This window comes from Sorex araneus, chromosome 1 (assembly GCF_027595985.1).
Source record: "Sorex araneus isolate mSorAra2 chromosome 1, mSorAra2.pri, whole genome shotgun sequence".
In the NCBI taxonomy this organism is placed as follows: Eukaryota; Metazoa; Chordata; class Mammalia; order Eulipotyphla; family Soricidae; genus Sorex; species Sorex araneus.
Window position 1 is genome coordinate 145,398,719 of NC_073302.1, and position 12,381 is coordinate 145,411,099.

General features: G+C 39.1%; 1 protein-coding gene across 4 annotated transcripts in view; it reads left to right on the plus strand.

The window, feature by feature from the left end:
• The window catches only part of TRAPPC13 (trafficking protein particle complex subunit 13), a 45,191-nt gene that overhangs the window by 14,761 nt on the left and 18,049 nt on the right, over positions 1-12,381 (plus strand). For all 4 annotated transcript variants that reach the window (XM_004608482.3, XM_004608483.2, XM_004608484.3 and 1 more), the window contains exons 4-5: positions 3,059-3,143; positions 5,274-5,401. In XM_004608482.3, the coding sequence (XP_004608539.2) occupies positions 3,059-3,143; positions 5,274-5,401 (213 nt within the window). The remainder of the gene's footprint in view (positions 1-3,058; positions 3,144-5,273; positions 5,402-12,381) is intronic.

The following is a 12,381-nucleotide window of genomic DNA, read 5'->3' on the forward strand; positions in this document are numbered from 1 at the left end:
GGGTTTTGCTGACCTTGTCTTCGGTGTACCTTATGGATTGTGGTCTGATGTTGAGGTCTTTAATCCATTTTGATCTGATTTTTGTGCATGGTGTCAGATTGACTAAGCCCATTCTTCTGCATATGGTTGTCCAGTTATGCCAGCACCATTTGTTGAAGAGGCTTTCCTTGATCCACTTCACATTTCTTGCCCCCTTATCAAAGATTAGATGATCATATATTTGGGGTTGTGTGTAGGGATATTCCACTCTGTTCCATTGGTCTGTGGCTCTGCCTTTGTTCCAGTACCATGTTGTTTTAATTGTTACCGCTTTGTAGTAAAGTTTAAGGTTGGGGAGGGTGATCCTCCCATCATCTTTTTCCCAAGAAAAAAACATCCAACCCGAAGGAAATGGGCCAAAGAAATGAATAGAAACGTTTCCAAGGAAGAGATATGAATGACTAAAAGCTACATGAAAGAATGCTCTGCATCACTAACCATCAGGGAGATGCAGATCAAAACAACTATGAGATACTACCTCACACCACAGAGAATGGCACACACCCAAAAGAACAAAAGCAACCGCTGCTGGAGAGGATGGTGGGGAGAAACGGACCCTTCTGCACTGCTGGTGGGAGGAATGCTGAATGGTCCAGCGCCTTTGGAAAACAATATAGACGCTTCTCAAAAAACTAGAAATTGAGCTTCCATTTGATCCAGCAATACCACTTCTGAGAATATATCCTGGAGAAACAAAAAAGTATATAGTATTCATTTATATGTTCATCGCGGCACTGTTTACAATAGCCAGAATCTGGAAAAAACCCAAATGCCCAAGAACAGATGACTGGCTAAAGAAACTCTGGTACATCTATACAATGGAATACTATGCAGCTGTTAAAAAAAGATGAAGTCATGAACTTTGCATATAAGTGGATCAACATGGAAAGTATCATGCTAAGTGAAATGAGCCAGAAAGAGAGGAACAGACATAGAAAGATTGCACTCATCTGTGGAATATAAAATAACAGAGTAGGAGACTAACACCCAAGAATAGTAGTATATAATACCAGGAGGTTGGCTCCATAGCTTGGAAGCTGGCCTCACATGCTGGGGGAAAGGCATCCCAGATAGAGAAGGGAACACTAAGTAAAATGTGGTTGGAGATCCCGCAAGGGAAGGGAGATGCATGCTGAAAGTAGACTAGAGACTGAACACGATGGCCATTCAATACCCCTGTTGCAAACCACAACACCTAAAAAGAGAGAGAACAAATTGGAATGCCCTGCCACAGAGGCAGGGTGGGGTGGGGGGATGGGATTGGGGGTGGAAGGGATACTGGGTTCATTGGTGGTGGAGAATGGACACTGGTGGAGGGATGGGCTCTCGAACATTGTATGAGGGAAATGCAAGCACAAAAATGTGTAAATCTGTAACTACCCTCACGGTGACTCACTAATTTAAAAATAAATTAATTAAATAATTTTTAAAAAGAGTTAAAATGAAAAATGCTGTTTAGGTTAATGTGGCAGAGTTGAAAGAAGCTTAATTCTAAAAGATAAAAGGAGTAGCAGAGTTCAAAAGGGAAAAAGAAAAAAAAAATGAATTCCCGTAAGTTTCCTAGTTTTCTCCTATGCAAGTTGAAGTTCTTATCATCTGTCTCTCTCCAATAAAAATATTTTGTTGTGTACCTGTCCATGTTTATTGTGTATCTATACTTTATTGCTTCCTTTTTCATCACACTCAGATGAAGAGTTAACTTTTGAAATATGCTAAATAAATCCAGATACTCTTTTTTTTAAAAAAAAGTAATGAAATTGTATTCAAGCTATTAACACAATAATTTTTTAAATAAAATGAATAGCCTATTATTATTTTATTTTGGGTGTGCTCATGGCTTACTCCTGTTGTGTGCTCAGGGATCACTCATGGGCAGTGCTCAGGGAGCCATATACAGAACTAGGAATTAAACTGGGCTTGGCTGTATGCAGGGCAAGTGCCTCATCCCTGTAGATCTCTCTCCAGCCCAATAAATTGCCTTTTTTTTTCCTTGTCTCTTTTTGTTTGTTAGGTGACAGGGAGGGCAAACTTCAAAAAAAAACCTTCAGCAGCCCAGGCTACTGCTCCTTGAATCCTCACCTTGGTGTGCAGGCAGATAGTTCAGTGCTTGGGCACTGCTGTGCAGTTATGCTCAGGCCCAGCAATACTGGGTCCAAAAGGGGCTCTCTTACAGTGCTTGGTGGCCTTTAGGACTACATCTGGCAGCGCTCAGTTCCATGTAGGATCAGTGATCACAGTCTAGGCCCCAAGCTTCCAAGGCATATGCTCCAGCCCTTTATTCAATTCCTAATATATGATTAAAAATACTCAATAGCCAAAGAAATAGTAGTAAGTCAACTTGCCTTGTATGTAGCCAACCTGTTTCACCGTCCCAGCATTGCATATAATCCCCTGAGCACCCCGAGGAGTGAAGCACCATGAGTATAGCACTAAAACCAAAAAAAAAAAGGGAGAAGAAAGAAAATTACTCTGAGGCCAATAAGTTTTACTTTTCTTCTTAAGACTCCGGATATTAAGTTATTTCAAACTGGAAAATTGTCTCTAACCTCTTACGATAAAAGTTTTAAGATTCTTAGTATGACTCTCAGTGACAATTATTGCATTTGGTGCAGTAGTTGAGAAACAAGTTATGTAGCTCATATTGTATGGTATTTTTGTTTTTCATTTCGGTTTTGGTTTGGGGGGCTACCCCTGCTGGTGCCAGGCAGTACTGCAAGGAGTAGCTCTGCTCTCACGTATCACTTCCAGCAGTGCTTAGGAGACCACACAGTGTTGGGAACCAAGTGGCCTTCTGCTTGTGAAGCATCACTCAACCCATTGCATTAGCTCTCTGGCCCCTGAATCAGTATTTTGAATTGTGTTGAATGGGTAGGCTTGTGTGAATAAAGGAATAAAGCAGTAGCTTTCCTGGTGCCTATTTAGTAAATTTTTCTCCACAGAGCTTCTCCACAGTGCTCAAATAGATTTGTGATAAGACTTGCATGAATTACTAACTAAAATTCTCCTTTTTTCTCCACAGAAACATATTTTTGGGAGAAACTTTTTCCAGTTATATCAGTGTTCATAATGATAGCAATCAAGTTGTAAAAGACATATTGGTAAAAGTAAGTGACATGCCTACTTGGAATGTATGTTCTTTCAAGTTTTATATTTCTTATATGTTGAAACTTAATTAAAATGCTTGCTTCATATCAACTGGAACTTTTATTTGTTTGTTTGTGGCCCACACCTGGCAGTACTCAGGTGTTATTCCTGGTTATGTGCTCAGGGGTCACTCCTGGTGGGCTCAGAGGACCAAATGGGATGCTGGGGATTGAACTCAGGTTGGTTGCAAGTAAGGCAAGGATCTCACATGCTGTACTATCGCTCCAGCTTTTCAAATTAAAAATTTCAAGTGGAATTTTTAATAATCATTAATAATTAGCCTCAGTTGAATTCCTACTAAAGATTTAAGATATTATGCTAAGAAATTTTTTTCATATCCTCAAAGTTTATAATAAGTTGTTTGAGAAATGTCCTAACTGGCCAAAGGTAAACAGGATTTTTATTTATCTGTATGAATAACATAATAAAATTTAAGAGGAAAGATCTTGGGATTTTCATTGATAAGGGCTTCTTATAGGAGCAGGAACACTTTCAAAGAGATAGTATGATACCTTACTTAAGTGTTGTGGGCATTGAGTAAAGCTTAGAATAAGTCCTTGTTATAGTTACAGCCAACATATATGACCAGTTTTGTTAATTATTATGATAAAATAATTGGTACTAAGAATTTTCCCACTTCAGAGTACTTAGCATTAAAAATATTAGGTTAGATTTAACTGACAAGTAGTTTCCAAGAAAATTCTGTTACATAAGTTTTCTCTAATCCCTATGACTCAGTGTTCTCTCCACCTTGTCTGAATTTTTCTTGAGCTTTGTCTTGAATTTCTATCATACCTTTATTTAGAAAGTACTCAACAAATATTTGTTAATTGCCTGCTCTGTGCCACACACAATGATAGAGTAGTGAGAGTAGCCAAGAGGTACCTGCCTTCCTGCACCCTGCATTCCTGATAGGGGAGAAAGATACAGGTAAACAAAACCATAAATCAGGTAATTATCAATTTTGGTAAATACTACATAGGAAGTTAAGTTGATTATAATAGGAAAAACATATTATGGAGAAGTGCCTGTTAAGACAAAGATAGATGTTCAAAGAGCAATAAAAGGAGGAACACTTGGCAGGAAGAGGTTGCTCCTTTAGACAACATAGTTGAGTTTTAGTCACTAACTTTAGGGTCAATAGTTCTCCTACATATCTGTCTGCTAGTATGATATACTAACACATACATTTCTTTTATTTCTTTTTTAATTTTCTTTCAATGAAACAGCATGAATTACAGTTACAGACTTACACACTTTTGTGATTCGTCAACACTGGTTGCTTTTGTTCTTTTGGTTGTGTGCCAGTCTCTGGTGTGAGATAATATTTCATTGTTGTTTTTATCTGTATCTCCCTGATGATTAGTGATGAAGAACATTTTTTCATGTGCCTTTTGGCCATTCAGATTTCTTCTTTGAGAAAGTTTCTGTTCATTATTTTGTCCGTTTTTTGATGGGATTGGACTAACACATATATTTCTATTGATGTTTGTTTCTGTAAAGTACATCTCTGTCTTTATATTTAAAAAGCATTTATTATTCATCAAATTGATGTTAATTCCAGTTTGTCACTAAAGGTTTCATGGTAACTTCTATTGCTTGTTTGTAGCTTTTTTTCTTGCAAAGGAAGAACTTTATCTCTAGTTATTCATAATACAATTATTTTTAGTCCTAATATACACATAAAAGTCTCAAACTCATTATCAACCCTATAACAAAACAAATGTACTAGCTAGTGTACAAAATCTGTTTACCATTTCTTTTTCTTTAGTTTATGTTTGACAGACTTAGTTGATCTTGTTTTTTTCACTTTCTTTAAGTACAGTTGTCTTTTTTTTTTTTAACACAGGGTCACTTGATATTTTGTGGTCCATTTTTAATATTTTCTACTTTATAGCTGATTTTTATTTTGAGCTGTCTGTGGTGTGTTTGTAATGTTGCCATTGCCATGTTTGTAAGCCTCATGCTGTATACAGAAAGATTTAGAGTTACTCCCATTTCACTTCTACTGTATTGTTACTTTTACCCTATGCTTTACAACCTTGTAGGCAAACAATTTCATTTTGATTTTTTTTACTCTTTTTTTCAAGGCTGATCTTCAGACAAGCTCACAGCGTTTAAATCTTTCGGCCTCCAATGCTGCAGTAGCTGAACTAAAACCCGATTGCTGTATCGATGATGTCATACATCATGAAGTAAAGGAGATTGGAACACACATGTAAGGATTAATTTTCTGGTTCTTAAAGGCTTTTTACTTTCATATGCTTTCATTTGTTGCCACTTATTAAGTAAGCCTAGAATCTACTTCAGATGCTATTTTATATTCTCTGTTTACATAGTTATCAGAAAGAACATTTAAACAAAATGTTTGCTTTGTAGTTATAAAAATGTCTTAAGTTGGCTCCAAGGAAGTGGCTTAGTGGTAGAACACTTATCTTACATGTGTAACCCCTTAGGTTAGATTTCTGGCATCACAGGGTCCTCCAGCTCTGCCAGGGGTGGCACAAAAACAGAAGGAAAATGTTGGGGTCTCCTCCTGGCCTGGGCCGATCTACCCTTCCTGTAAAGAGAGGGGTCTGGGGAAAAGAGCATATCCCTATGGCGCCACCTCCACCAAGAAATGAGCACATGAGCATGACAGGAGTCCTGTAAAGCAGTTCCAGTTTGTTAAGCAAACATCATAGCTTTACATAGGCTTGTGCAAACAGGGGGAGACATGCAGACAGTCACGTACTCACGATGATCAGAACCAACATGTTTCCTATAGACAGGATTACACTCTCCTGTGTGATTCCAGTGGTTAAACTGTCATCACACATCTGCCAGAAACGCCCCATCCCATGGTCGCATTGACCTTCGATAACAGGCTTCACTTCGAAACAGACCAAAAGGGACTTTTCTCCCAACAGAAACAAAAACTTATTTATCTTGTTTTATTTTTGCATCTGTATGCAGTCCTACCTAAAAAATAGAAAACCATGCAAACATTTAAAATTGAAGCTACAAGTGTAGCAATAGTACTATGCTTGCCTTGCACACAGCCAAATCTGGTTTCATCCCTGGCATCCCAAATGGTTCCCCAGGAACGACCCTCGAGTGCAGAGCTGTGAGTAACCCCTGAGCACTGTCAGATGTGGACCACAAATCAAAAATAAAATTAAATAACATTGAGGTTGCATACTATCTAAAAATGTGTTCATATACATTACACACATACATACACACATGCACACACACATATATGTATATATACATATATACATACATACATTAGGCTAGCAATTGTTGATAGCATTAAATTTATAATCTTTCAGTTCTGTGTTCTTTGTGAGTATACATTTCATTCCACCCACAGTACCCATAAATGGATAGGAAAATAGAGAGGGAAAGAGATAAGTTTTTGGATTACATTCCACTATACTCAGAACTAACTCTTGGCTCTGTCCTCAAGGATCACTCCTGTCAGGACTCAGAGGACCATAGTCCATGGCTAGTGATCAGACCCAGGTCAGCTGCATGGTAACCTCTGTACTGTCACTCTAATCCCAGAACCCAGAAATGTAAAAACTGTGTAAGACAAGCTATGGGGGAAAAAACTGATTATATATATTCTAAGTTTCTGAACATATATATATGAATACTACTTTTCTTTCAGTGTGAAAGGCAAATAGGAAATTTTCAACCATCTAAATAATTTTAAACTTCTGCATCTGCTTTAGTATCTTCATGTCCACTTAATTACTGAATTCTGTTAGTTTTTATTAAATATCTCTCATCCTTTATTCCTTCTCCACTTATATTGCCATCTTTTTTTTCTGAGTCAGCACCTTTGCCGAGCAATTACATATTTTGATTGTATCTTTACAAAGTTGTTCATGATTTGTTATAGACATTCAGTATTGCAACATCAATCCCATTACACCTTCCCTCCATCTTTGTCTCCAATTATCCCAACCGGAACCCCTTCAGCCTGCCTCCATAGCAGGCCCTCAATAATTTATTTTATATTGCCTATTATCAATAATTTGCTAAAAGAATGACCAAAACATGTTTCCTTAGAAGAAAGTTAGTTAAACTTGTTCTATCTCACCATGGAGCCATTAAGTACATGTATAAGAGATTACTAAGATGTTACAGGTTAAGCCTTTTGTGTGTGTTTGTTTTGTTAATTGAGTTTGGTTGCTTTCTATGTTGCATCCCTTCTGATCTGGTGTGCTACTATTGATTTGTTAGTGCTGTAGAGTTTGAGATGTTGCTTCAGGAAGTCTGGAATTTTTAAGATGTGATACAGCTGGAGATAAAATTTTAACTTTGTGGCAGCTTTGGGGTATATGCATGACTGCCAGGACGTCTGAAGTACTGGGAGATGATGGGAGGTAGCCCATCCCGACTCCGTTAAAGCCTGAAAATTTCAGTCACAAAGTCCGCAGAATTTTTCAGCAGATTAATTTCTGGGTGAGGCTTGACCCTAAGTAGTGGAATCCAGCCAGAGACTTGGCAGCAGTGGTGGAATGTGGAGACTTTGGGCTGCCAGGACTTTGGGTGGACCCTGGGCTGACCTCAAGTTGCCTCAAATGACTCAGTCACGCGCAGGAGTTTGGAAGAATCTCTGCAACTGTTGATCTGATCTCTTTCAAGATATATTGATGATTCTCTGGGTCATGGTAAATGAGTTTACATAGCACTGAGGGTAGTTCCTGGGCATCCAGTAGTACAGGGAGATTGGGGAGGCAACCCACCCCCACTCCATGAGAGCCTGGAGATTTCAGTCACAAAACCCATATGCCTAAATTTTTCAGCAGATTTACTCTTAACTTTTTATCTTGAAGTATTTGTTATTAAAGCATATCACGAATCACGAAATCCCCGTTAATCGTTGATTTCTCGAGCAGGCTCAGTAACCTCTCCATTCGTCCTTTCCCTGAGATCTTAGAAGTCTCTCTCGACTGGACCCTCCCAATGATGTCACACTGGAGGCTCTTTCAGGGTCAGGGGAATGAGATCCAGCTTATTACTCGATTTAGCATATGAATACACCATGGGAAGCTTGCAAGGCTGTCCCATGTGGGCAGGAAACTCTCAGAAGCTTGCCGGTTTCTCCCAGAGGGAGAAGTAGGCTACAAGAGATCGCTTCTGGGAGCTTGCTTTTAAGTCTCTGGGTACTGACCGTTGATGGGATTACACTCACCTAGGTTCCTCTGCCAGTACCTTCATGTGTGAGGCCTGTCCAAACGTGTGGAGAGGGGCCTTGAGCATGGCTGTAGCTAGTTTCCGGTGGTCTTCGGCCGCTGGGAGCTCTGCTCGGGGTGGGGAGGGAAGCTGGAGCCCATCCCCTCCGAGGGGCCCCGGGGAAGACAACCAAGCATGCGGGCAAGAGACTCTCTGCATTGCTCTCTTCTGGGAGCTTGCTTTTAAGTCTCTGGGTGCTGACTGTTGAAGGAATTACACACACCTGGGTTCCTTGCCGGTACCTTCATGCGTGAGGCCTGTCCGAACATGTGGAGAGGGGCCTCGAGCATGGCTATAGCTAGGTCCCGGTGGTCTTCACTGATGTATTAAAGCATATAATGCCTATTATTTAATCAGTTCATTTTGGTGATAAGCTTTTTAAAATTTGAATTGCAAAGTCGTTCATAGTTGTGTTTTTGACATACAGTGAGTGTTTCATCACCAAGCCCATCACCAGTGTCGACATACCTCTTTGTGATGAGTTCTTATAGGCATTTTTTTGTTTGTTTGGGGGGATAGCCATTGGGAGCCACATCTGGCGTACTCAGGGACTACTCTTAACTCTGTGCTCAGGGGCCACTCTTGGTAGCGTTCTAAACATTATATAGGGTGCTGGGATAAAACCAGGCTCAGTAAGTCAAACACCTTAATCCCAGTACACTCTCTCTCTAACCCTTACTGGCATTTAAAAATACCTGTATTATGTGGTTGATATGAATTTTGAATTTAATCGTCATATTTTTTTGAGTTTATACTTGAACTTATACTTGAACTTTACTGCATGATTTTGTATTAACCCCTTAATTCCTCAAAGGCCTCCACTTTTCTTAGGAAATTCTGACTTTGTATATAAGGCTTTCGTTATCAATCACTCTAGTTCTCACTTTCAGTCACTCTTCCATCCTTCCATCACTGCACTCTAGTTCAGAGCATTAAGCTGTTTTCCTCCCTTATAAAGGAATGCCTGTGTGGTTTTTTTCTTCTGCTTTTCCCTCTTTGCATCTCAGATTCAGCATGATTTGTCCCAGTGGCTTTCTTGACATCCTAAACTAGAATAAATCTCCCTTTTTGAGTATTCTGTAGCACCCACATCTTATCACTTTTTATGTCTTTAGCACTTATTATTCACTGAATGCCTCTCTCCCCTTCCAAGGCTGAGTGGCAAGAAGTCTCCTCTATCTCCAGGCTGAGCCAAGAGCAGTAGTCAGTATTTCTGCGGGGCACGGAGCCCATGCCTGGCATGGCACACACCCAGATTTGATCTTTACACCACTTGACCCGTGAGGGTATAGCCCTGTAGCCTCCAGCACTGACCCACCAGGCTGAGTATTACCTGGAGAGGTCCCAACCTCACTCCCCAGTACTGCTAGATTATGGCCCCTATAAAAATGTAAGATTTAATAAAAATTAAAGAGAGTAAATTTGTAAAATCCCTATTTTGCAGAAAATGAGGATTAAATATTAAATAGCTAGTAAATATTGGTATATATTAGCATATTGAAGAAATGATTTTCAGATGAAAATCTAGCTTCAAAACTTGGACTCGCTTCCTACTGTTAGCGTTTGGAGAGTAGATGTTTTATTTTGGTCCAGTCTTTATCTTTAGTATTTGACTTAAATGTAAAGAAGAAATTAAGTTACCTATAATAGTGCCAACAAATTTCTTTGAAAGATATATTTCTTTACAAGTTTTTGTATGTTTTCAGATTACATAAATAATTGTATATTTCACAAAATTTTTTATCTTTTTATTATTTTATTTTATTTTGCTTTTTGCTTTTGGGCCACAACCAGTGTTGCTTCAGGGCTGCTCTCAGCTCTGTGCTTGGGACTCACTCCTGGCAATGCTCAGGGAAATATTTGGTTTCAGGTCTGAACCCAGCAAAGCAGGCACTGGGGCTATTGAACAGTCTCTCTGGCTTGCTTCTTTTCTATTTTTAAAGATCAGAGGACATTTTCTCACTTGAATTCCTTCCCTCCCCCTCTCATTACCACCCCTCCCAGTCCCCCAGCCCCAAGGCTTAGGCCAGTGTATGATACAAGGCATATGTTTTTTCTCGGAGCCACATTTGCAGCCCGAAATGATCTATTTTGTAAACCATTGAATCATACACTGTTATCTTTCTTCTTTTTTAATTGAAAAAATATTTCCTATTCCTTCCCTTTGTTGATACTGTTGCAGTGACCAGGGCAGTCAAATACGTTTGGTTCTGTTGTTTGCTGGGAGTCATACACTGTAGTTGCAGTGCTTCCACACATCTGGTTGCAATGCACCCAAGATCCCACACTGTTATGTCCCAAGATCACAGGCAGCAATGTGGGGAAGGCACCTGGCATGTGGGGTTGGCTGTAGTTTCAGATTCAAGAGCTGCCTGCAGGGTAGTGCTCTGTCGCTGAGCTACATCCTTTGGACCCCTAGACCATGGATTTTATTTATTCTGTTGCTTGACTTTACGCTATTTCTGTTTTTACACTGTTACATATAAGAGAAGAGCTTAATATTTCCTTAAATTAAAGTGTTTACTAAAGAAGCATGAAACAGTTGGTTTTTTCAGTGTTGGGTATCACACCCGCAGTCTCTCACACATCTGAAACACACACTGTACCACTAAGCCACATCCCTAGATAAATACTTTTCTTGGTTTGAGGCATCATGATTCATGAAAGGGTTTCATGCATACAACACTCGAATAGCATACCCTTGACCAGAGTGTTCGCTTCCCTCCATGGGTCCTCTCAGGGGCACCTTTTCACCCACTGCTCAGTTTTCTAGACAAATTTGTGGGTTCTGTTGCCTTTGACCATTTGTTACCTCTGTGCTATGTAATATTGCACATAGGAGAGATCATTCTGTGTCTGCGCCTCTTCTGACTAACTTCACTCAGCCTAATACCCTCTAATTGCATCCACATAACAGCAAACTACATGATTTTATCTTTTCTTATAGCCAAGTCATATTCCAGTGTGTGTGTGTGTGTGTGTGTGTGTATATATATGTATATATATATATGTATATATATATATATACATATACATGCCAGTTTCTTTTTCCCCTTATTTCTTCTTGGATACTTACATTATTTCCAGATTATAGCTATTAGAACTATTTCTTTAAATATTTTTAAGATTCTCTTAGTGAAAAAAATTTTTTTAATTTCTGTTAACTGCTAGAAATGTAAAAAGTATCAGTTTCTCTGTACTCTAACCAACCCTGATACCACATAACAAAAAAATATTTGCTAATGGGAGGTTTGAGATAGCTAACTGATGGAGTGCCTGGCTTGTAGATGTGAGACCTCAGATCCAGTCCTCAGCACCTGTCCCACAGACCAACTACCACCAGGGTGGCACTGGCTCTCCTGAGATCTTTTGTGATCTCTGGGACACCATAGCTAAGTGTCGAGCCTCAGTGATCTCTCTCTCTTCCAGAAGTGTGTTCCCTTTTGTCACAGCAGCAAATACAGGGGAAGAAAAGGGGAAGAGGAAGATGTAGAAATAAAATAAATCAATGAGTATTTATAAGGAAAAAAGCTTTTGCCAAAATTCATAAGACAGAGAAATCTTTTCTCACCTTAATTAAACTGCTTGTGAGGCTGAACTTTTCCACATTTTTTTTAGCCAGTTATGGTACTATGATTTGTCTGTATAATCCTTCCTTCAATTTTGAGTCAGATGCTAATGTTATGTGTATTGACTTACAAGCATCTTTAAGAATCAAATCAGTTTTTTTCTTTACATTTTACAAGTATTTTATCCCAGTTTGTTAACTTTTTAATTTAGCTTCAGTGTTTTTGATATATTAAGCTTATAGTTTACTTTTTTTTTTTAATTTTTGCACTTATGTTTAAAAAGCCACCTCCCAGAGCTTGAGAGATTGCTCAGAGGACTGGAACATCTGCCTGTGTGAACACTGGGTACATTGTATGGCCTTTAGCAACACTGAGGAGCCACAAAAAAGCAAAAACCACC